Here is a 26,159-nt window from a genome sequence, read left to right as displayed (position 1 = left end):
AAATATCGCAACAAATTTTTTAGTCCATATCGCCCATCCCTAAATGGCAGTAATCTGGTAACATAACAATTCAATTCAACTTTATTTGTAAAGCACATTTCATACAGTTGTAAACTCAATGTGCTTTACAGAAGATTAAAAAACAAACAAAAGCCATTGTAGTGATTTAACGTGATATCATCAATAAACCTCAAACAGTATTAATAAAAACACAGCACCACTGCTTATGTGGATTGTTTATTTAATAGCCAATTAAAAATTGTAATTATTAAAATTTTAATTATTAATTATGAATCAATCTCATATCTCAAGTATTGAGTCCTTGTGACAGTGACTCCACTTCCCAACTTAATGATTTCTGGACAACGACTGATGTTCTGAAGATTTATTATTTAATCACAGAGCACAATGCATGTATATCATGTGGCTAATGTGAATATAATGCGAGTGAATAAACAGATAATGACCAAATGTGATAATAAAGGAATGATGCTACTCTAGTTTGATGGAGAGTGGATGATTTGAAAATAAATAAAAAGATCATTAACGGCCTAGAATTTGGGATGTAAATTAAAAAAAAAAAAAAAAAAACATCAGAATGAATTAATTGTTTTAATGGAACTGTTGGAGACGCAGTCAACCCTAATGAGTTGGATCAGAATCCTACTGTTTGCCGTAGAATAAGGACGAGGAGATGGACTGCCTGGGAGGTTCCAAAGAGTCTGGGGCGACCGTTGGTATCAGATGGTTGGGTCTTTGATCGTTGAGCCGATTTGCTCTGCAACAGTGCCAGGTGGGTCACTCAGAGAAGACAGTCTGACAAACACGGCAAGATGGGTCTCTCCCAAGGGTCCTGAATGACTCGTCTCTTTCCAAAAAAACTGTTCTTAATTCATCCAATCAATATCAAAATTAATGTCTCAGTATGGTCGACATCACTTTGATTATTGGATCACAGTGATGAAGTCTGGACGTGCCAGGAAAAGAAAAAAAACTCTGCTGCAAAAACGAGCGCAGAGGCTATAAAAGATTAAAGAATTTGTGCTGGATCCAAATAAAGGTCGAGGTTCAATTAAATTATTGAACCTGGCTCAGACTTGTAAGAAACAAAGCAGGAGACGTGTTTAACAGAGAAGTTAAAAAAAAAAAACTTGCTTCAATAACTTAAGAAGAAAAAGGAAGGAAAGATAAAAGACATGTAGAAGAAAAACTCTAGACTGGAGACTGCCCACTTAAAGAGAAAAGAGGGAGGGCCAACTCCATCTGAGTTTTCCATCTTCAGGGAGATCAAACGTCACCTTGTGAACCACTCTTCATCGAATTAGTAATTCAATAAGATCATGCAAGAATAGCATAAATGGTTATAAAAGTCATCAATTAAGAATCAATGAAACATCAATTAAACTGTCACAGTTAAACATGAAACAACATGGCTGGCCAGCCATGCAACATTGAAGTATGAAGACACAAGGGGAATTTGTCACGCGTAGTTGTATGTGTGACCAATACTGGACAGTAGATGGCACTGTTGGTCCATGGAAGACATCTGAATTAAAATTACAAATGAATCTCTCAGCCATATTACATGTTAGAGGAATATGCAACATATCGTGGTGTTCCATGGGAGCTACCTCAAATGAATACAAACATTTCCTGTTGAAACATATGATGTTTACAGTAGTTATGGGACTTCTAGCCCATACAGTGTAAGTCTTGCAGAGAGAACAAGTTATCTATGATCACCATCTGGTTTGGTTGTTTAGAAGTAGGAAGGTTTTGTTTTATGATTCGTCAGTTCAAGAAGGTAAAAGTTTTATGGCTTTGGTAAGACACAGACCTAGTCGGTGAGATGGCTTTATTTGCACAGATGTTGGTAATGATAGCAGAGAGGTGTTTGTGATGGGGGACGTCAATACAAGTAACAGGTAACTTTAACAGTAACGTGACCTAGCACTAGTTATGAAAAAGTAGAGGAGTCAAAGTTTTTTTTCTAGCACATCTCAGATATCAAAGCTACAGCTTCACAGCAGTGTCAGTTCTTCTCTCATCAACCATCAAGTCAGCACCAATTCCGAGAGACCTGCCACATGTTTAGGAAGTTTAACCATTATTGTCTGAATGGATCTTTACGTGGTTGTCCAGAAAACATTTCTTGGTAAATGATCTTCCACAGGTACCATACCTGTGTATGAACCTGTGTGAGAACAAATGTGCTGATTCAAATAAGATTTCTCACTAAATCTTGTTCCACAGGTGCTGCAGGAGAAAGGCTTCTCACCTGTGTGTTCTCATGTGGACTGTCAATGTATATGTATCTCTAAAAGATTTGCTGCACATTGTGTAGATATGTGGTTTGTCACCTTTATGGAGTTTAATGTGGCTTTTCAGGTTACTTTTTTTGTGAATGATCTTCCATAGGTACCACAGGTGTAGAGATTTCTATCTGTGTAAGGCCGGCCACACACTACAGGATTTTAAGCCCAATTTGGGGCAAGATTTGCCTCCCTCGACGATCCTGGGGGTGTATCCCGAGAGTAGCCTTGTTGCAAACAACTGTTTGCCTGAGTAGTAATAACAATAATAATAATAACTTTATTTGTATAGCACCTTTAAGTAGTCTGCATGCGTGTGGTGTCAACACAATTGTTTAGTGCTCCAAACTGCGTCATAACCTCCAAAATCCAGAATCGTAAATATCAAACACACTTAATATTTACGATTCTAGGTCGTGGTGCCTCTGACAGAGTACCCACAACAACCAATGAAAGCGAGCGCACCGGATAGCTTCACATCCAGATCATACATACTTTCACCGCTTACAACCATGAACACAACTGTGGTCTCTCACGATTTTACAATCATTTCAGATTTAGAAATCGCGTGGTGTGTGGCCGGCCTAAGAACATGCCGATTCAGTTGTGATTTTGTATAGAATCTTGTTCCACAGCTGCAGGAGTAAGGCTTCTCACCTGTGTGTGTTCTCATGTGGACTGTCAAATTACTTTCATGACTATAAGATTTGTTGCACTTTGTGCAGGTGTGTGGTTTTTCACCTGTATGGATTTTTAAATGCTTGTTTAAAACAGATTTCTGTGTGAATGATCTTCCACAGGTACCACAGGTATATGGTTTTATACCTGTGTGAGTACGAATGTGCCTTTTCAAATTTGATTTTGTTAAGAATCTTGTTCCACAGGTGTTGCAGGAGTACGGCTTTTCACCTGTGTGTGTTCTCATGTGGACTGTCAACTCACATTTATATCTAAAAGGTTTGCTGCACATTGTGCAGATGCGCGGTTTTTCATCTGTATGGATTTTTAAGTGACTTTTCAAGTAACTTTTTTTTGTGAATGATCTTCCAAAGGTGCCACAGGTGTAGAGATTTGTATTGGTGTGTGTACGAATGTGCTTATTCAAACCTGATTTCCAACTGAACCTTTTTCCACAGGTGCTGCAAGAGTAAACCTTCTCACCTGTGTGTGCTCTCATGTGGTCTGTCAAATAACTTTTACGTCTGAAAGATTTGTTGCACATTGTGCAGGTGTGTGCACCTGTATGGTTCTCTAAATGCTTGTCTAAAACAGATTTCTGTGTGAATGATCTTCCACAGGTACCACAGATGTACGGCTTTGTACCTGTGTGAGCACGAATGTGCTTATTCAAAATATATGTCTGACTAAATCTTTTCCCACAGGTACCACAGGTATATGGCTTTATGCCCGTGTGAGTACGCATGTGCTTATTCAAATTTGATTTCCATCTGAATCTTCTACCACAGGTGCTGCAGGAGAAAGGCCTCTCACCTGTGTGTCTTCTCATGTGGACTGTCAATTGACTTTTTAGTCTGAAAGATTTGTTGCACATTGTGCAGGTGTGTGGTTTTTCACCTGTATGGATCTTTACATGGTGGTCCAAATAAGATTTATTTGCGAATGATTTCTCACAGGTATCACAGGTGTACATCTTTGTACCTGTGTGAGTATGAATGTGCCGATTCAGTTGTGATTTTGTATAGAATTTTCTTCCACAGGTGCTGCAGGAGAAAGGCCTCTCACCTGTATGACTTCTTATGTGAACTGTCAAATTACTTTTAAGTATGAAAGATTTTTTGCACATTGTGCAGGTGTGTGGTTTTTCACCTGTATGGATTTTTATGTGCCGGTCAAAAGTAGATTTATTTGTGAATGATTTCTCACAGCTACCACAGGTATATAGCTTTCTACCTGTGTGAATAAGATTGTGCAGTTTCAAATGTGATTTCTGACTGAATCTTTTTCCACAGGTGTTGCAGGAGTAAGGCTTCACACCTGTGTGCTTTCTGTCTCTCTTTTGTCTTGGTTTTGATTTTACACTTATCTCTGAGTCTTTCTGCTTGCTGAGATCTTGATTCTCAGCAACATGAGAGTTGTGAGAAAGGATCTGGTGTTCATGTTGTCCATCTGTTTCTCTGTTCTCACTTTCCTCCTTAGTAGGAGTCATTATCAACATGTCAGTCTCCTCCTGTTTGAGCTGCTCTTCCTCCTGCTCCTCTTTAATCTGTGGAGGCTCTGGCTCCTCCTGGTCCAGACTGGACTTCCTCTCCTGGTGACAGAGCTGCTGTTCAGCCTCCTCCTCCTTACACACATGTTGCTGTGAGACATCTGGAGATACAAAAACAAAAAGTCAAGGGAAGAAAACATGTCGTTAGTGCCAGTATACAACTGTTTGCTCCGCCAAAATGTCTTATATTTATTCAACACCACATGATATCAACGACACATTCTTTGTTAGTTTAAAGACTGATCATGAAAATAGGAAAAGTTTACATGTGAGTACACATGTTGCTGTTTGTTCCATAGAGAATCACTGCAACCTTTTACTAGGTCAAGATTTTGTTAAGATTTTGGCACGGCTCTGTTACACCTTTGTGTGAATTGCTTGTTGCGGAACAGACAGGCATTCCTTTTCGCCTTTGTTGCAGAATCTCTGTGTAAAAACAGCTATTGTCTATTTTAGCCATATCCCATGTGGGTTATTTATCAGTCCTCAGTCGAACGGAAAGCAGTTTCTGATCCACCATCCTAAGGACCATTCCAAAGACTCTTAGCTGGTCTAAAGACTGAGGAATGAGATTTGAAGACCAATGAGCAGAGAGACATGAGAGCAGGCTTCCAAAAACCCATTTTAATCAAAGACACGCCCTTTTACTGGATGTCATTCCCTGATTGGACGCTGCTGCACAGTGGACATCAACACAACTTCACAACACCAGCAGAGATAAATAATAGAGGAGAAACAGAGTTTATAATGGATGACAAATGGACTCTAAACAGAATATAAACACCAGCAGTTTTTAAAGACTCAATAATTGATGGGCTGGGATTTAAAAAGTGTTTAAAATGAGTATTTAAAGTGAAATATTGAGAATAAATTTCATAAAATAAATATTAAAGAGTGAAACAGGATGGAGTTCAATATTTCATTTATGTCCTGATTCACCATCAAAAATGAATGATGTTAAAAGTTAATAAAATAAAAAATATCAGATATAAACTTTTACTCTAATAGTTATTTCAGTTTATTAGGTCATGAGGAGAATTAATACAGCAGCAGTCTGACTGTCAGTAAGAAACACTGTAAATCCATCATGGGGTCAATACAGGTTATCAGTCTGATCGTTAGTGAGCGCCAGGTTTGATCATCAGCCTTCACATTTGAATAAGCTAATAAATTATTTCATAATAAAGCATCTGCTGGTAGAAAGATTGCATGATTTTAAAGGTACAGTGTGTAGAATTTGGAATTTTAGTGACATCTAGCGTTCAGAGTTTAGAATGTTATCAACACATCACATCACTAAGCGACAAGAGCCTGTGAAGACCAAAAAGGATCGTGAGCCGGACATCGTTTACAGCAGTGACGAGGTGAGGGTTTATTCATTCATTTTTGTAACCATTATTTTTATAGATTATAGGTCAGTTGTAAGCTCCGCCTGCCTTCCATGTAGATTTCAGGACTGGCGGGCAGGTTCGTATTAAAAGTCGTGTTTCGCTCTTTCTGTCCCCAAAACGTTGCCGCGGACAACATGGCGGTTCGTTATGTCAGCCTCCGTGAGCGCGACCTGCTGTACTGTAAATTTAAAAAGCTTTTTTTCTAATTTTTTAAAAAGAAAATTAAAGCTTTAAGGGGATGATTGGTAGGGGTGAGTATTGGCAAGAGCCTCACGATACAATACGCATCACGATACTTGGGTCACGATACAATAGTATCATGATATATCAGGATATCACAATATTGTGATATATTGCGATATTCTACACAGTTAACTAAGAAAAATATAGAGATGATGTATATGTAAATCATACAATACGTTGGTGGTGTTCCGCTATATTTCACGGCAGCAAGACAGAGCTTGCAAACGGCATTTCCTTTCTTTTACTCGCTGCTTGTGCTCACACAAATGTGTGAGCAAGTCGTATTTTACTAACAAATCAGCTAAAATATGAATGTGTATTTTTTACCAAAAAATTGATATTAAGAGTTCAAGTATTGATATTGTATCGGATGTCAAAGTATCACGATATATTGCCGTATCGATATTTTTTTCACAGCTCTAATGATTGGACACTTATTTTAACATACTTCTCATAAATCTATAAACATTATATCCCATTTACTCTGTTCGGCGAAATGCTGCCAAATTCTACACACTGTACCTTTAAATATACTGCAGGTTTCTCTTCATGCAGGTGTTTGTGATCCCACACTGATACCAAACACTGTAAATGTGGATTTTTGATTAGAATAAATACAGTACAAATGTATGCAGACATAACCAGCTGATTATCTGCTAAAACTAAGCTTTCTATCAGATGACTGTTCATGTTAACTAGGGATGGACCGAAATGAAAATTCTTGGCCGAAACGGAAAACCGAAAGTGAGGAAACCATTGCATTTATGGCTATGACTGTGTACTAACCTCACTAAAATCAATTGCAATTGCATAAACTAATATTAATGCTTCAAAGAATAAATCAATTACAAATTTATGTAAATATTTATTAAGCACTTACATTCCAACAATGCACAATATAAAATAAAATACAAAATAAAATGTTGAACTTGACCCCACTCATGTATACATTAAATCAGTGGTTCTCAACCTTTTTTCAGTCATGTACCCTCTGTGAAGTATTTTTTCAGCCAAGTACCCCCTATACAGCACAAAGCTTTTTAGCCAAAAAGAAAGACATTAAAGAGTGCTGTGACAGGCGTCTGATTGATCAAACTTTGTAACTGATAATCACTTTAAATTACAAATATTAGATTTTTTTTTCATACATTTTAAATGTGAAAAATGCATGACTAAATGCATGGCACATCTTTTCATCACTAAATGTGGGAATTCAAATTAATGTAGCTATTGAAAACAGTGACTGGAAAGGCTTTAAACCCAGAAGTGTGCAAAACTCAGCTGGGCTGCAGTGGTCTCTCTGGAACAATTTGGAAATAAAAACATAGAACTAGAGAGAACTAAAACCTGTAGCCTAAATAATAAACTAACTATAAAAAAGACAGCTTAGTGCCCCTTTTGGGATCATAATAAAGATCTCTTCTTAAACTAAAATCGAGAACTTAGTTATAGATCAGAATTTATTCACACAAAAAAAATAAATCATGAACCTTTTTATGAATGGAGAGGTTGTGAATACAGTGATTGACAGGCATGTGCCAGTGTGGGTCAAACCATCCTGCCATGGGGGAGACTCAGGAGGTTTTAGGGTGATTAAATTTAAGAGCCTACAAAATATTAACTCCAGTTTATAAATTTAAGGTCCTTACACTTTATACACAAGTTTTTCATGCAAATTATTCACACAAAATATTTACATTTCAAACCTGTAGTGAATCAATGCAAGCTTCCACACCTGCAACATCATTTCGCAGCGCGACATTGCTGCAGATATTTAAGTAGGGCATTTACGTTCACATAGACATGTCAGGCAGCCTCTTGCCTGTCTCCCTCTCTACCAGGCTACATGAGGCAAAAACACAAGCACTGATACAGACAGATATGAGGAGATATCAAACATCAGGTGGTGTTAGAGAGGAGAACGCTTTTGTTCCTCCGTCTGCCTTAAAAATCAGCACCACCACCACCACTATGTGCACTCGGAGCGAAACTCACAACTGGAGCTGTTTCTAAACAGGACTTTTGTGAAATTTTTACCAACACAGTCTCCTCTGACCTCAGACATATGACTTGTAGATCACTATAGACTTATAGAGCACCGGATCAACCGGCTAAATGACTCCTCTGATCAGTCTGGAACACAAACAGGTGAGCCAGTCTGTGTGCTGTGGAGGGAGTCAACTCCTCTCACAGCGAGCCTCAGCTGCACCCTACTCTTATTGATCATATTTGACATAGAATGAATGAAAAGTCAGTCCCTCCTCTTACAAACTTGGCTGGCACAGTGAATGAAACAGTGAAACAAAACGGCACTGAAGTGCCGCTTTACACATGGAGTAAAGGACAGAGGGACAAACCTCCTTTTATCTTCCGCTCCAATAAATATCACTGTTTATCAGAGGACAGAGAAAACACACCGCAGACGTTTGCAGCACGAATGTGATTTTAGAACGTACGTAATATACTCGCAAAATCATGTCGCTCCTGACGTGCAAAGAAAGGCGCTATTTTTCTAAATAGCCGGCATGTATTTTAAAATCTCGTGTACCCCCTGGAGTGCCTTCACATGCGTACTCCCTATTTGAGAAACATTGTGTTTCGGCCTTGTTGTTTCGGTGATAAAAGTCTTTCAAACGAAAACCGAAAATGCACTTTTGGGCCATTTTCGGCTTAAAATTTTCGGTGGCTGAATTTTTGGTAACGCACAGGTGTATATACTGATCCCAGATGACTCTCTGTCTCACTCATCTTCATGTCTTTTCATTGATAAATCTGTTCAGAAAGTGCGCTGAGCGGACTAGTTTTTTGTTCTGTTGTGACTTCGCATCTATGGTCCGCCCTGTTTACTGGAGTACTGAACTACGTATGTTTACATTCCCTAAGAACATTATGGGATTAGATTGACTAATCAGACTTTTTACCTGAATTCCTGGATGTATCATCATCTTTAGTCCTGATGTGTGATAGCATCATCCTTGTTGCTGCTGATTTTAATATTCACGTTGACGATCCTTGTGATCCTTTTGTGAAAGACTTTATGGATGCAACTGACTCTTTTGGTCTAAAGCAACATGTTGTCGGGCCTACACATAGTCATGGGCATACCCTGGATCTGATTTTTACCTATGGTTTGAGTATAAGCTCTCTTTCTAGAACTGACCTGTTCATATAAGGTCACTCATGTATTTCATTTACCAGTGCTATTCAAACTGAAGTGGGAAGTAAGACAGAGATAAAACGCTCTCTCGTGTTTTTAATGATGAAATGGTCTCAAAATTTGTATCAGCTTTTCCAGATTGCCACTTAGTGTCCAAATACTCAGACACAGAGACCCTAATGAATAGTTTTAACCTCCTTTGCATGCCCACCTTAAATAATGTTGCAACTCTCAAAACCAAATCCGTGCAAAAATCAAAAATAGCACCATGGATAAACAATGACCTTCACAAAAATAAAAGAGAATATAGAAGAGTGGAACAGAGATGGAGGAAGTCAAAGCTTGAAGTACATTATCAACAAATGAAAGCATGTATGATCTCTTTTAATGAACAGGTCAGGAATGCAAGGACCAGCTATTTCTCTGATTTAATTTACACTAATAACCACAGCCCTGGAGTCCTGTTTAACACTGCTGACCGTCTTTTAAATCCTGTTCGTATTAACTGTTAGTATTGCCATTACTGTTATTAAGTGTAAATCATCTGGTGAGGAATGCTTGAGATTTAAAAAAAAAAAATTAATAACAAAACCAGTGAAATTCAATCAAATATACTTCCTGACTCATTTATTGATGTCCCCTCTCCCAATCATGCTATTTTATCTAGTTTTATGCCCATTTCTTTTAATGATCTGATAACTACTGTTACTCAGTTAAAGTGCTCTACAAGCCCGACTGATGTATTGCCTCCTACATTTTTCATGGAACTTATGGGTGCGACAGCTCCTTGGTTACTTAAAATAATTGGCAGCTCCTCATCATCTGGAAGTGTTCCACAATATTTAAAAACAGCCAGTGTCCATCCACTCTTCAAAAAACCTGGTGCTGACCCATCTGACTGCAGTAGCTACAGACCAATCTCTAAGTTACCTTTTATTGCAAAAATTCTTGAAAAATTTGTCTGCAAGTAATTACTGGAAGTACTAAAACAAAATTACATCTATGAGAAGTTCAGGTTTTAGGGCAAATCATAGTACCAAAACTGTGCTTATTAGGGTAACAAATGATCTTTCTAGATGGGCTGATGATGGTGTGTGCTCTGTCCTTGTTTTCTGATAGATTTAGTCGCTGCCTTTGATACTGTTGACCATAAAATTATGATTGAAAGGCTGCAGACCTGGGTTGGTTTATCAGGGACAGCTCTGAAATGGTTTCATTCATATTTATCAGATAGAGAGTTTTTTGTGTCAATTTCTGAAAATGTGTCTCCACACTCTGGATTGAGCTGTGGAGTCCCACAAGGTTCACTTTTAGGACCAGTTCTATTTTCATTATATATCAGGGGTCATCAAGTACATTTGCACAAAGACCAGATTTATTCTTGACAGAGTCTCTGGGGCCAGACTTCCACATAAAAATTAAATCAATATTTTGTTCTGGTTAACATAGTATTTTATTAGTATTTGTATTTTCTTTCAAAATGCAGGACAGTTTTAGGCATTACCAGTGAGATATTTCCCAATATATAATGCCGTAGACCACTGATCATCAACTGGCTGGATACTTTAAGCCCAGCCAGTTCTGTGGGCTTGCCTATCTCCTTGTGATCTACAGCATTAGTCTAATATATATATTGGGATATATCTCACTGGTAATGCCTAAAAATGTCAAGCGTTTTGAAAGAAAATACAAATACTAATAAAATAATACGTTAATCAGAGAAAAACATTTAAATATTTAATTTTTCTTTATGTGGAAGTCTGGCCCCCAGAGACTCTGTCAAGAATAAATCTGGCCCTTGTGCAAATGTACTTGATGACCCCTGCCGTAGACCACAAGGAGACAGGCATGCCCACAGAACTGGCTGGGCTCCTGAAAATCCCAGAGAATTGGCCCTCAACAATTATGAATTAGCACAAATATGAACTCATTTTTAACACTTTTCACTACTTCACTGCTTCATTCTGCCATTTCTGCAACATTTTGTGCCATGTTTAACCCATGTTTGCTATTTTATCACTCTTTAACCCACTTTCTGCAGTTTCACTACTTTGCCATTGGCTATTTTTTCACCTTTTTGACACTTTTATCACTATTTTATCACTCTTTAACCCACTTCCCTGCCTTTTTACTACTTTGCCATAGGCTAATTTTGTACCATTTGCCACTTTTAACCCATTTTCATACTTTTTGACCACTTTTGCCTTTATAACCCAACTTTTTGTCACCATTTAACTCTTTTAAACCACTTTTCTTGCCTGTCTTATCCCCCCCTTCCCATTTTTTGCCCCACTTCTTGTATATTTTTGCCACTTTTCATTACTTTTGTCACCTATTTTGCCACTTCTCACTCATTTTTGTTTACATTTTGCCCCTTTTATCCTTTAATTCTAATGGTTTGCCACATTTTGACCTCTTCTCGCCACTTTTCCTGCAAGTTTTTGTCCCTTAGTGCCACTCCACAACCCATTTGGATCTCATCGCCCATTTTTTGCCACCCTCTAACCCCTTTTTGCCACTTTATCTGGCCTTTTTTGCCCGTTTTAACACATTTTTTAAATATTTACTAATAATGGCTGACAAGTAAATTTTTGTAAAAACAGATGAAACGTGAAGTCATTCTAAAACTATTTGAAATAATGTAATTGTTTTTGGGCTGGACTTCACAGCTGCAGACATCTGAACCAAAAGGTAATCCTAAAACCACAACATTCTCTTTCTCTGCTTTCCTGAATTTAATGATCTTCTGGGGGCCAGACAAGAAGCTTTGGGGGACCTGGTTTGGCCCCCGGGCCGCCAGTTGATGATCAGTAATGTAAGCTAACCGTAGCCCATTACAACTCAATCTTCAGAAATCTGTGTTTATTTAACATTTGAGACCTATGTTTCGTCTTGTTAACAGCATCTGTGATCACAAATACAAATCTTAAACCGTATGTTCTCACCTATTCTGTGTAAGAGGATGAGAGGTTTGATAACCAGCATTCTGCCCTGACGGTTGATCTCTGCCTCGTCCTCGTCGGCAGCTCTTGTAGCATCGTCACAGATTTCCTCAGCTGCAGCAGTTGGCCGCTCGTTGACATCTCTAAACTTCTCCACTGAAAACATTTGTGTTATTCATTCAGCTGTAAAGTTCCTCGCTGTTTTCAATCGACTGTTTGGCACGTGCCCTGCTGCTTCCTTTTCCTCTTCTTTTAAATTTCTTGCAGGCTAGACGCCACCAAGGCTCACTGCTGCCCTCTACAGGAGAAAAAACGATTCTTGAACTCTTTGGGCTTCATTTGACCTGCAGTTTTGGCAGTAGCCGACATATGATTGATATTTGGGCAGGAATTTTTAAAACTGCTGAAAATATCAAGTAATTATTTTTTTTTTCATGTATACTGTCTCCACAAAACACCTTGCTGGTTAGATGAAATCTGCTCATGGGCTGGGCTGTATGACACCTGAAATAAAACATTATTGTTACACCATCAAACATGAGTCCTAAATGCATGGTGTGCACCAATACACATAATTACCTGCCATTGTCTGTTCTGTATCAGTCTGAAAGAAACTCCTTTATCCATGATGCATTGTGTTGTAGTGTGTTGTGTTCAAACTAAAGCTTCTTCTGTCCTCGTTTTAACAAGTTTCTTCAGTCACTTTCTGCCCATGCTCTTCCACACTCATATTTTATGATGATCATTGCGATACGTGTCGTTGGTCATCAGTCACCCTCACACACACAGATCACAGGTTGAGATAATGTAATATCTAGTGAAACTTGCACAAACGTGGGTGTTTTGCTTGATTTTTTAGTTACTGCTGATAATAAAAACTGTCAAAAGAGCAGAAACAGGAAACCGAAGCTACAGAATGATGCAGGTAGAACAATGTGTCTGGGAGAGCTGCAGGTGAAAGGCAGGGCTGGTTTTAGTCATTTGGAGGCCCAGGGCAAAGATCACTATGAGCCCCCTCCCCCTTTAGCTAAAAGCATCAATAATGAGTGGGAAAAAATTAGAAAGCATCTCTTTTGTGTTAATAAAGCCACAGAACTACAGTAAATGTCCCAGTGTGAGATACAAATTCCCAAACAGCCAACCATCATTCATCAGCTCTTTGAAAATCATCTCAGAGCTCAAACTAATATTTCAACGCGCCATTAGACCGGGTAGAAGTGCATTAATACAAAAAAATATATGCTCATTGTCAGTAACATATCCTTTCCTCTAAACCACTGATCATCAACTGGTGGCCCGGGGGGCTAAATCAGGCCCCCCAAAGCTTCCTGTCTGGCCCCCAGAAGATCTTTAGATTCAGAAAAGCAGGAAAAGAAGATGTTGTGGTTTCAAGAGTATCTTTGGCTTTGAATGTCTGCAGCTGTTAAATCCACCCCAAAAGCAATAAATATTCCAATAGTTTTAATTCACTTGTCAGCCATTACTATTAAATATTAAAAATGTGTTAAAATTGGAAAAAAAAAATGGCCAATTACAGTTTGCAAATGCACACAGGGACCAAGAGCTTAACTTTTGGAGAAATGTGCTGTGGTCTGATGGAACTGGAATTAAACCGTCTGTCCATAATGACCATCATTTACATTTGGGAGGGGCTTGCAAGCCCAAGAACACCAGCCCAACTGTGAAGTACAGGGGGGCAGCATCATGTTGTGGGGGTGTTTTACTGCAGGAGGGACTGGTGCACTTCACAGATGGTGAACATTAAAAAGTGTCTGAGCCGGCTCACTGGGCTTCTCTGAGAAGTCAGAAATTAATCAAGCATAACATTCAACCACTAAAACTCATTTTTCTGTTCAGGAATGCAAGTAAATAACTATAATTTGACGTATTAATCAAGAAATAATAATTTGCTTTACTATTTTTTTTTTCAGTTTTTTTGTAAATCCGTAAATATGAAAATTCATGGATAACAACAATAATAATTTTTTTAGCATTAAAAACATCATTTCAGTTAAAGAGCTTCTACATTTATATATTGGTGTATTAACCATTGCAGAAACATAAAAAATGATTTTGGTAATTACCAATGCTGTTAATTTAGGGCAGCTGTGGCATAAACCTTACTTTGGGTGGTGGTCTAATAAATTTGTTGAGCTCTGTATGTGTTATGTATTAAGTTATAAGGCTTCAAGTTATGTGAACACAATGACTGCCTCCTAGTGAATAAACAAAAAAAAAAAAAAAAGAGCTGATGAATCATGGGTGTCTGTTTGGGTATTTATATTTCATATTTGGACATTTACTGTAGTTCCATGACTCTGTTAAATTAAAGTTATGCTTTCTATTTTTTTCCTCTCATTATTATTGCTTTTAGCTAAAGGGGGAGGGTCCCCATATTGGTCTTTGCCCTGGTCCTTCAAATGGCTTAAACCGGCCCTGCCTCACACCTGCATCTCCCCCTCACAGATCGTTCTGCCAGTTTGTTGCTTTCATTTTTCTGTTTCTGTCCTTTTGACAGTATTTATCATTAGTATGTTTAAGATCAAATAAAACACCCACGTTTGGACAAGTTTGACTCAATTTTACATTATTTCAAAATGTGATCCGTGTGTGTGTTTGGCTCGTTGATGATGATGCGCGTTGTAAGAGTCATCAAATACGAGTACGGGAGAGCATCGGCAGGGAGTGACTGAAGAAATGTATTAAAACGAGGGCATTAAAAGCTTATCTTGGGACACAAGACAGCTCACATCAACGAATTACCTTCATGAAGACACGCGCCACCAGCGGACTTCCTCTGCGCTCTTTTACGCACGTTCTGTTACATGGTGTCTTGTAATAGATTAGTCAACAGCTCCCTCTAGCGGACAAGGCCTGTTATGTTATCATATATATACCCACCCTTATGTTGACATCCTGCAGTTCAATGTACTCACAGCTGCTGAATACACAGGCTCTGAGTGACAAGCCGTCATGTGTCATTTATCTACACACCTAGACATGTAACACGTTCTTCCGTCCAGGGCGCATCCAACGGTAATAATATATGTTTCATTTTAATTTGGAAGTTAAAGTCTGTCTTCTTTGTGTGGACTTATATTTGTGGAGGATTTCAGGACGATTTTTAAAAGTAAGCCTTAAAAGAGCTGCAACTGGTCACTAAAGAGTTTCACATGTGGCTTGAGAGCCGCGGGTTGAGTATCACACTGCGTGAGTTTGAATGGGGGCACATTTTACTCAGCACACTCACTGAAAATCTCAAGTATTTTCAAGTCATTGGACTGAAGTCTGAGTCAAAAAGTCACTGATGTCAAAGTCCAAGTCGAGTTGTAAGTCTTTGACGATATTGTCGAGTCCAAAGTCATCAAAATTGTGACTCGAGTCTGACTTGTGTCCAAGTTGCGTGACTCAAGTCCACACCTCTGCGAATATTATCAACAAACTTCAAATGATATCAATAAAAGGACACCACCACTTATGTGATTTGTTATTTAATAAACAATTAAAAATGGTAATAATTAATGAATTTTAATTAATTAATTTAGTTATTACGAATCAATGTCATATCTCGAGTAATGAGTCCTCATGACGGTGACTCCATTTTCCAACTTAATAATGATTTCTGGACGACTGACGTTCTTAAGATTTATTATTTAATCGAAGAGCACAATGCATACATATATATCATGTGGCTAATATGGATATAACTTTAGTTTGATGGAGAGTAGATGATTTGAAAATAAAGAAAAAGATCATTAACGGCCTACAATTTGGGATGTTAATTGAAAAAAAAAATTGAATTAATTGTTTGAATGGAACGATTGGAGACACAGTCAACCCTGATGAGTTGGATCAGATCCTACTGTTTGCCATAGAAGAGGGACGAGGAGATGAACTGTGTAGGAAGGTTCTGAAGACCCTGGGTTACCGTTTATATCAGCTTGGTCGGATTTTTGATCGTTGAGCCGATTTGCTCTGCAACAACACCAAGGTGGATCTCTCAGAGAAGAAAGTCTGATGAACACGGCAAGATGGGTCTCTCCCAAGGGTTCTGATGGACTCGTCTCGTTCCAAAAAACAGTTCTTAATTCATCCAATTAATATCAAAATAAATGTCTCAGGACGGTCAACATCACTCTGATTTTTGGATCACAGCAATGGAGTCTGGATATGCGAGGAAAAGAAAAAAAACCCTGCTGCAAAAACGAGCGCAAAGGCTATAAAAGATTCAAGAATTTGTGCTGGATCAAAACAAAGGTCGAGGTTCAATTAAATTATTGAACCTGGCTCAGACTTGAAAGAAACAAAGAAGGAAACAAGTTATTGAAGTCTTTTTTTTTTTTTGACTTCTCCATTAAACATAAGAAGAAAAAGGAAGGAAAGACAAAAGACTTGTAAAAGGAAAACTCTCGACTGGAGACTGAGTTCTGATGCCCACTTAAAGAGAAAAGAGGGAGGGCCAACTCCATCTGAGTTTTCCCTCCTCTGGGAGATCACGTCACCTTGTGAACCACTCTTTATCAAATTAGTAATTTATTAGGATCATGTAGGAATAGCATAAATGGTTATAAAAGTCATCAATCAAACATCAATTAAACTGTCACAGTTAAATATGAAACAACATAGCTAGCCAGCCATGCAACATTTCAGTATGAAGACACAAAGGGAATTTGTCATGCGTAGATGTGTGTGTGACCAATACCGGACAGGTAATTTAAACAACTTGACCTAGCACTAGTTATGAAAAAGTTGAGGAGTCAAAGTCTTTTTTCTAGCAGATCTCAGATATCAAAGCTACAGCTTCTCAGCAGTGTCAGTTCTTCTCTCATCAACCATCAAGTCAGCAACAATTCTGAGAGACCTGCAACATGTTTAGGAGGTCAACCATTCCTGTCTGAATGGATGTTTATGTGGTTGTCCAAATTAGATTTATTTGTGAATGATTTCTCACAGGTACCACAGGTGTATAGCTTTATACCTGTGTGAGTGCGAATGTGCTTATTCAAAGATGATTTCTCATTGAATCTTTTTCCACAGGTGCTGCAGGAGTAAGGCTTCTCACCTGTGTGTGTTCTCATGTGGACTGTCAAATAACTTTTTTTTCTAAAAGATTTGCTGCACAATATACAGGTGTGCGGTTTTTCATCTGTATGGAGTTTTATGTGGCTTTTCAGGTTACTTTTTTTGGTGAATGATCTTCCAAAGGTACCACAGGTGTAGAGATTTGTATTTCTGTGAGCATTAATGTGCTTTCTCAAATCTGATGTCTCAAAGAATCTTTTTCCACAGGTGTTACAGGAGAAAGGCTTCTCACCTGTGTGTCTTCTCATGTGGACTGTCAAATAACTTTTATGTCTGAAAGATTTGTTGCATATTGTGCAGGTGTGTGGTTTTTCACCTGAGTGGATTTTTATGTGGTGGTCCAAAGTAGTTTTCTGTGCGAATGATTTCTCACAGGTACCACAGATGTACAGCTTTGTGCCTGTGTGAGTACAAATGTGCTTATTCAAATTTGATTTTGTTATGAATCTTGTTCCACAGGTGCTACAAGAGTAAGGCTTCTCACTTGTGTGTGTTCTCATGTGGTCTTTCAAATGATTTTTACGTCTGAAAGATTTGTTGCACATTGTGCAGGTGTGTGGTTTTTTACCTGTATGGATCCTTATGTGGTGGTCCAAATTAGATTTACTTGCGAATGATTTCTCACAGGTACCACAGGTGTATGGCTTTTTGCCTGTGTGAGTATGAATGTGCTGAGTCAAGTTATATTTATGACTGAATCTTTTCCCACAGGTACCACAGCTGTGCAGCTTTGTATCTGTGTGGGAAGTTATGTGATAATTCAAAGCTGTTTTCCCACTAAAGCTTTTTCCACAGTTGCTGCAGGAGTAAGGCTTCTCACCTGTGTGACTTCTCATGTGGACTGTCAAATATTTTTTAAGTTTGAAAGATTTGTTGCACATTGAGCAGGTGTATGGTTTTTCACCTGTATGGATTTTTAAGTGCTGGTCCAAAGTTCTTTTCTGTGTGAATGATTTCTCACAGTCACCACAGGTGAACAGCTTTGTACCTGTGTGAATAAGAATGTGCAGATTCAAATGTGATTTCTGACTGAATCTTTTTCCACAGGTGCTGCAGGAGTAAGGCTTCTCACCTGTGTGTGTCATCATGTGTTGTTTTAGATGCGATTGCTGTTTAAAATCTTTTCCACATACTTCACATGAATACAGCCTCTCACCCATTTGTTTTCTGTCTCTCTTTTGTCTCGGTTTTGATTTTACAGTTATCTCTGAGTCTTTCTGCTTGTTGGGATTTTGATTCTCAGCAACATGAGAGTTGTGAGAAAGGAGCGGTTGTTCATGTTTTCCATCTGCTTCTCTGTTCTCACTTTCCTTAGTAGGAGTCATTTTCAACATGCCAGTCTCCTCCTGTTTGAGCTGCTCTTCCTCTTGCTCCTCTTTAATCTGTGGAGGCTCTGGCTCCTCCTGATCCAGACTGGACTTCCTCTCCTGGTGACAGAGCTGCTGCTCAGCCTCCTCCTCCTTACACACATGTTGCTGTGGGACATCTGGAGATACAAAAACAAAGTCAGGAGGAGGAAACATGTCATTAGTTTATTTGTTTATTTAATTTGGATCCCCATTAGCTGTACCATGGAGCACAGCTAGTCTCCCTGGGGTCCAGGCTAAAAACAAACATATTTACAGGCATATCATATATACATTTAACTTTACAAGAAAGCAACACAGTCTGTGCAAACCATCATATATAGGAAAGAGAATTTAAATCAAAGTTCACAGAAATCCAGAAACTTAATATGTCCATTGAAATTATACAATAATTTCTGTCAAAAATAAAACAAATGTCAACCACAAAACATTAATACCAAGGTTAGGTTAAGAAAACTACAATCACTCTGTCTACGGCTAGTGTCCTACAAATATGATGTGCCAAGGTGTTTTGTAATACGACTTTTAAAAATAAATTTTTGTGTTAATTTAGTCAGTAATAGAGGTAAGGAATTCCATGCCTTCATTGCTCTATACTCTACTGTACGTTTTAGGAGGTTAGTGTTTCCTTTTGGTAGTGAAAACTGTTGATTTGTTGCCTGTCTAGTGTTGTATCTATATGATTCTAAATTCAGTTTTAGTTTCCTATACTGATAAATAGGTGTTTTAAATTGCAAAAGTTTCCATGTTGCCAGTAGTAATGAAGCAGTCATCTTGTCCTCCACCTTTAGCCAGCCCAGACTTCGGTGCATGCAGCTGATATTAGTATCATATGGACATTGTAGAGCCAGGCGTGCTGCCTTGTTTTGTATGAGCTGCAGTCTACTTAAATCTTTTTTTGTTGCATTCGACCATATTAATTGACAATAGACCAGCTGTGAGAGAACAAGAGTATTCAGTACAAGTTTAGTTAATTCAGGGGTGAGAAATTTTCTGCTTCTCCTTACTATAGCCAAGGACCTTCCCATTTTACCGACAATAGATTCTACATGTTTTGACCAGGATAATTTGTTGTCTAAGGTAACACCCAAGAGTTTAATTTCCTTTACTTGCTCTATAGGTGAATTATTGATGCAGAGTTTAAGCTCTGGCTCTTGCCTCAGAGAATGATTAGTCCTGAAAATTATGCTTTTTGTCTTGGATGTATTCAGTATAAGCTTGTTTTCTTGAATCCATTTTCCTATGATATTTAATTCCTTGTTCAAGGTGGTGGTCAAATCAGCAGGTGTAGTTGTTGATGCATATACTGTAATATCATCTGCGTACATTATTGACTTAGCATCGGATAGAACAAAAGGTAAATCATTTGTGTAAATAGAATAGAGCAGAGGGCCTAGGCAGTTACCTTGGGGAAGGCCACATTCTGAGGAGACATTGTCTGAAAAACTTCCATTAAAGAAAACTCTTTGCGATCTATTTGTCAGATAGCTTTCCATCCAAGTTACTTAGAAGAAGCTTGTGATTGATCACATCAAAAACAGCTGTAAAATCTAATAAGATTGCTCCACATATCTTTTTGTTGTCTAACTCTTTGTAGCAGTCGTCTGTCATTTGCGTGAGAGCTGTGCATGTAGAGTGTCCTTTTCTATAGGCATGCTGAGAATCAGTGATCAAATTATTTTCTGAAAAGTATTCCCGTATTTGATCGGATACTGCCTTCTCCAGGATCTTACTTAGTGCTGATAGCAAGCTTATGGGCCGACTGTTAGGACCGTTAAGTGTTTCTTTTCTGTTTTTTGGCAGTGGTATGATTTTTGCTTCCTTCCAGAGCTGTGGAAAGATTTTGTTTTTCAAACTAGCATTCAATATATGACAAATAGGGTGTAAAATGTAATTTTTTTACAACCTGATCAGTTTACCGTCTATATTGTCCATACCTGGTTGTTTGTCTGTGCAAGTTAACTTTATCAATTTATCAATAGTTTCCACTTTTATTTCACTGAATTCAAAATGGCATAACTTTTCCTCAGTTTACAATATTTTTGTTTGTCAATTATACAACTACTTTTTTGAGCTTTTTCTTTTACTTTCTTTCTCTGAGACATTAAATCTTTTAATTCTTCATCAACCCACGGTGCTCGACGAGTCCTCACTGTCAGTTTCTTAATAGGAGCATGTTTATCCATAACTGGTTGAAACTTTTCAAGAAAAAAATTGAGGGCTCCGTCTGGTTCATTTTCATTGTAAATGTTAGACCAACATATATTGCTTACATCCACTAGAAAAGCATCCTGAGAAAACTTTCTATAGGATCTCTTGTACACAGTTCTGGGCTTGGCCTTGAGTACTTCACTCTTTCTAGCTATTGCTACCACATTGTGATCACGAAAGCCAACAGGGACTGATACAGCCTTAGAATAGTAGTCAGTGTCACTCAGGTAAATATGATCTATACAAGATCATGTTTTAGTACCCTTTTTGTTTGTGCTTAACTGGGTTGGTTGTGTCACCATTTGTTTCAAACAGGATGCATCAGTAATAGTTGCTAACTGATGTTTCAAATGACAATTATGTGCAAACCAGTCAAGGTTTAAATCTCCTGTAAACACCACCTCCATATTAAAATCACACACTCTATCCAGCATGTCACCTATAGCTTGTAAATAATTACAGTTGGAGCCTGGAGGTCTGTAGCAACAGCCTACTAATATTGATTCAATATGATGCTCCCGTCCACAGCAGCACGTCTCTCTCTATCAGTCAGCTGCACACTGCTTCTGCCCCCTGACCAGTGTCTTTTGGGGGGTGTTAACTTACCAGGGTGATCTTAGTCGAACAAAAGCTTTTCGGTCAATTAATCGACCAATTGAGTTAAAGCTGTCAGCCCTACAATAAAGTTTACATTTTGCCATACTGTGATTATTATATATATATCATCATAATTACAAAAGTAAGGCGCGGTTTAAAGAGCTTTTCACATAACGATCTTAAATAAAGACATAACCAGAGTAGACTAATAGAATTAACAGAGATGACAGAAATAAAAAAGGAATGGATAGGTAGGGAATAAAAAAAAACAATTTAATATCATTGCGAAAAAAATGGACTTGAATATTATTCATCCAGTTGTATTTACTTTGCAGACAGTTTAGATTAAGAGAAAAGTAGGTCTGCTACAAAGAATCAATAAAATTGATCATTAAAAAAGTTGGATTATTGAATTTATGTATTGATTCGTTGTGTCGCGCGACTGGGGGGTCCTATTCATTAATGAATCGAGAAAATAATCATCTAATTCATCGATGATTGAAATAATCATTTGTTGCCGCCCTAGAGAAAAGTTTCTGCTGTTCTAGATGTTCACAGTCAGGGTTCCTCGTCCTAAAGAGACTTTAGGACAGGGGTCATCAAGTATATTTGCACAAGGGCCAGATTTATTGTTGACAGTCTCTGGGGGCCAGACTTCCACAAAAAGAAAAATTAAATCTATATTTTGTTCTGATTAACATTTTATTTTATTAGTATTTGTATTTTCTGTCAAATCGCAGGACATTTTTACACAATACCAGTGAGATATATCCCAATATATAATGCTGTAGACCACAAGGAGACAGGCATGCCCACAGAACTGGCTGGGCTCCTGAAAATACCAGACAATTGGCCCTCAACAATTATGATTTAGCACAAATATGAACTCATTTTTAACACTTTTCACTACTTCACTGCTTCATTCTGCCATTTCTGCAACATTTTGTGCCATGTTTAACCCATGTTTGCTATTTTATCACTCTTTAACCCACTTTCTGCAGTTTCACTACTTTGCCATTGGCTATTTTTTCACCTTTTTGCCACTTTTCACCCATTTTTGATACTTTTTTCACCATTTTTGCCTCTATAACCCAACTTTTTGCCATTCTTTAACTCTTTTAAACCACTTCTCTTGCCTGTGTTATCCCTTCTTTTTCAATTTTTGCCCCTTTTTGTCTATTTTTTGCCACTTTTCATTACTTTTGTCACCATTTTTGCCACTTCTCACCCATTTTTGATATACCCATTGTCCCTTTTTTTACTTTAATACTAATGGTTTGCCACATTTTAACCTCTTCTCGACACTTTTTCTGCAAGTTTTTGTCCCTTTGTGCCACTCCACAACCCAAGGACTTGAGAGGTGATTTTCTGGACTTTTCAAACGGACCTAGCCATGAATCCCTGAATTATCTGGGTGATTCGATTAAAAAAATTCCTCAAGGCTAATTATCTGCTTCAAGGCTTTGGTTACTTTAGTCATATCTCATGTACGCCCAAGCTGTATCGTGCCATGTGTTGCACGGCGTCCTGTGTTTCGCACTGATGGCTATTTATGTGGCACAATGCTCTTGTTTTCACTGTTACGTAACATGTTTTGACGCGCACTGCGTCTTCATCAGAGTCAAAAGCTGTTTGACTCTGATGAAGACGCAGTGTGCGTCGAAACGTTAGTCCTCTGCACCTGATTAAACGTCATCAAGTGATTCGTGTGCTCCAGTTTCTTCATTGGGTTTACCTGGTTTACCCATTGAAACACCTCTATTTGGTTTCAGCTGTTATAACCAGTTCTTAACCTCAAGTTACAGTGCTTAACGAATTTATTAGACCACCACCCAAAGTAAGAGTTAAGCCACAGCTGCATCATGAAGTGCTTTAATGCACACTCTTTCATTTTCAGAGAGCTCTCCACGTTTTACCATTTTGAACAGGAATGAGGAATTTCAAACTGAATTTACCTTTTCATACCCAAATTTGAGCCAGCTCACTGGGCTTCTCTGAGAAGTCAGAAATTAATCAAGCATAACATTCAACCACTAAAACTCATTTTTCTGTTCAGGAATGCAAGTAAATAACTATAATTTCACATATTAATCAAGAAATAATAATGTGCTTTACTATTTTTTCAGGGGGTTTTGTAAATTCGAGTCCACACCTTTACCAATTTCTAATATAGAAGTAGTTCATTTAAGGAACCCTGCTGATTTTCTCATCTGTCTAATACTACTTCTCTTGAAAAAACAAAAGTGACTGATCGATAAAATGCAATATTTCTTACTAGAGTACTCCATTAATCGCCAAAAGAATCAGCAGAGTACTCAATAACAAAGAGAATCTACTATTACTGCAGCCCTAGTTGGTTTCATTCCCTTTCACCAGAAAATGTAAGCGAACTAGGGGTGCACGATAACTATCGGGCCGATAACAGGAAATTATTACGTCATTCTTATTGGTCCGATATCATTATGACGAGCCCCGATAACATATATATTTTTGTCAGCACAGCAGTGCTGGCATTTATTTTCTTTCTCAGGAGACTACACATTCTGAAACAGCAGGCGGCGCCGCAATACACAACCTGCTATTTAAGCACCAAAGAAGAAGAGAAAGTAGCAGCCCCTGTGCTAAAATGCTAACAACACGGTGGCGTTGTTTAGTATTTATGGGGAGGATAACACGACCGTGTGTGTAGAATTTGCCCTGCAAAGGTCTCAAAGGGTAGAAAGAAGTCCTCGATGGATCTTTTCCTAACGACGTTAAAACGAAGAAGCAGCAGACACTAGCCTCAGCCGCAGGCATTAGCAGGCATTGAGAACTGCAGAAAGCTTGACAGAGCCAAAAGGCGCAACTTTATAATAACAAAATCAGTCTGACAGTCTCCTGATCAATCGCTACTTTCATAGACGTGTACCTGCCTGCTCTGTTTGATGTGGTTTCATTCAGTCTGATCGACGTTATGAACAGAAGTTAGCCACAGACTACGGTGGGCTACATTCTTAACCTATCTCTTATATTACTTATGTCTGCATATTTTTAATCTTTACGTCAAACATCAGCTCGCTTTAATTCTGGCTTAAGCAAAAAAAAAAAAAAAAAAAAAAAAAAAACAGACCCCCGAATATCTCCATTTGTTAAGCATAAAAGCCTGTTATCATTTGGTTTTATGGGAGAAAAACCTATGTCAGTTGTTTGTGTATGTTGTACTTGGTACACAAAAGTTTAACTAAGAAAAGTGAACTATAATAACAGTTATAAAGTCAGAATGGTTCTTTGTTTTTTGAAATACATGAGTAATATTAGTTAAAATGAGTTATAAATATCTTTGCTAACTACATATTAACCCCTTCTTACCCCCAGATGTGCATAAACACATCAAATAAACTTCTTTTGTTAAATCAACAATTGAAAAAAAATATATCGGTTATTATCGGTTAACGGCCATAAGGAGTCGGAAGTTATCGGTTATCGGTATCGGTTCAGAAAAATAGTTATCGTGCATCACTAAAGCTAACCTTAGCCCATTACAACTCAATCTTCAGAAATCTGTGTGTATTTAACATTTAAGACCTATATTTCGTCTTATTAACAGCATCTGTGAACACTAATACAAATCTTAAACCGTATGTTCTCACCTATTCTGTGTAAGAGGATGAGAGGTTTGATACCCAGCATTCTGCGCTGACGGTTGATCTCTGCCTCGTCCTCGTCGGCAGCTCTTGTAGCATCGTCACAGATTTCCTAAGCTGCAGCAGTTGGCTGCTCGTTGACATCTCTAAACTTCTCCACTGAAAACATTTGTGTTCTTTACTCAGCTGTAAAGTTCCCCGATGTTTTCAACCGACTATTTGGCGCGTTTCCCCCGCTTCTTCTTCTTCTTCATTTAAATTTCTTGCAGACTATACGCCACCAAGGCTCACTGCTGCCCTCCACAGGAGAACAACCGACTCTTGAACACTTTGGCCTTCATTTGACCTGCAGTTTTTGCAATAGCATAACATCTGATTAATACTTGGGCATGAATTTTACTCCAACAATGCCCACTTTTAAAACTGCTGAAAATATCATGTATTTTTTTTTTTTTTACATGTATACTGTCTCCACACTGTCTCCTAAATGCATGGTGTGCACAAATTCACAAAATTACCTGCCATTGTCTGTTCTGTATCAGCCTGAAAGAAACTCCTTTATCCACGATGCATGATGTTGTAGTGTGTTGTGCCGTCTTGTGTTCAAACTGAAGCTTCGTCTGTCCTCGTTTTGAACAAGTTTCTTCAGTCACTTTCTGCCCATGCTCTTCCACGCTGGTATTTTATGATGATCATTGTGCCACATGCCATTGGTCATCAGTCACACACACACACAGCCGGATCACAGGTTGAGATAATGTAATATCTAGTGAAACTTGTCCAAACGTGGGTGTTTCACTTGATCTTTAATGATACTGATAATCAAAGCTGTCAAAAGAGCAGAAACAGTGAACCAAAGCTTCAGAATGATGTAGGTGGAACGATGTGTCTGGGAGATCTGTAGGTAAAAGGCAGGGCCGGTTTTAGTCATTTGGAGGCCCAGGGCAAAGATCACTATGAGCCCCCTCCCCGTTCAGCTAAAAGCATCAATAATGAGTGGGAAAAAA

General features: G+C 38.2%; 2 protein-coding genes across 2 annotated transcripts; both read right to left on the bottom strand.

Moving 5' to 3' along the window:
- Window positions 1-431: 431 nt before the first annotated feature.
- LOC121513165 (oocyte zinc finger protein XlCOF6-like) lies at window positions 432-12,486 on the bottom strand. Its single transcript, XM_041792727.1, has 2 exons — window positions 12,276-12,486; window positions 432-4,640 (listed from the first exon to the last, which is right to left on the bottom strand). The coding sequence occupies exons 1-2, from the start codon at window positions 12,436-12,438 to the stop codon at window positions 2,845-2,847; spliced, it is 1,959 nt and encodes a 652-aa protein (XP_041648661.1). The 5' UTR covers window positions 12,439-12,486; the 3' UTR covers window positions 432-2,844.
- Window positions 12,487-16,203: 3,717 nt separating this feature from the next.
- LOC121513480 (gastrula zinc finger protein XlCGF57.1-like) lies at window positions 16,204-25,223 on the bottom strand. Its single transcript, XM_041793267.1, has 4 exons — window positions 25,159-25,223; window positions 18,343-18,840; window positions 17,251-18,258; window positions 16,204-16,247 (listed from the first exon to the last, which is right to left on the bottom strand). The coding sequence occupies exons 1-4, from the start codon at window positions 25,196-25,198 to the stop codon at window positions 16,204-16,206; spliced, it is 1,590 nt and encodes a 529-aa protein (XP_041649201.1). The 5' UTR covers window positions 25,199-25,223.
- Window positions 25,224-26,159: the final 936 nt, after the last annotated feature.

Source organism: Cheilinus undulatus, linkage group 8 (assembly GCF_018320785.1).
Source record: "Cheilinus undulatus linkage group 8, ASM1832078v1, whole genome shotgun sequence".
Lineage (NCBI taxonomy): Eukaryota > Metazoa > Chordata > Actinopteri > Labriformes > Labridae > Cheilinus > Cheilinus undulatus.
The sequence above is the reverse complement of the archived record's forward strand: the minus strand, read 5'-3'. Positions and strand labels throughout refer to the sequence as shown.

Bases quoted from the DNA above. Each gene is read 5' to 3' on its own strand.
- LOC121513165 (XM_041792727.1), bottom strand. From the start codon at position 12,438: ATGTTTTCAGTGGAGAAGTTTAGAGATGTCAACGAGCGGCCAACTGCT. The intron at 4,641-12,275 runs GTGAGAACATAC...TTGTATCTCCAG, and splicing joins CATCCTCTTACACAGAATAG to ATGTCTCACAGCAACATGTG.
- LOC121513480 (XM_041793267.1), bottom strand. From the start codon at position 25,198: ATGCTGGGTATCAAACCTCTCATCCTCTTACACAGAATAG. The intron at 18,841-25,158 runs GTGAGAACATAC...TTGTATCTCCAG, and splicing joins CATCCTCTTACACAGAATAG to ATGTCCCACAGCAACATGTG. The intron at 16,248-17,250 runs GTATAAAGCTAT...GTGTTGTTGCAG, and splicing joins GCACATTCGCACTCACACAG to AGCAAATCGGCTCAACGATC.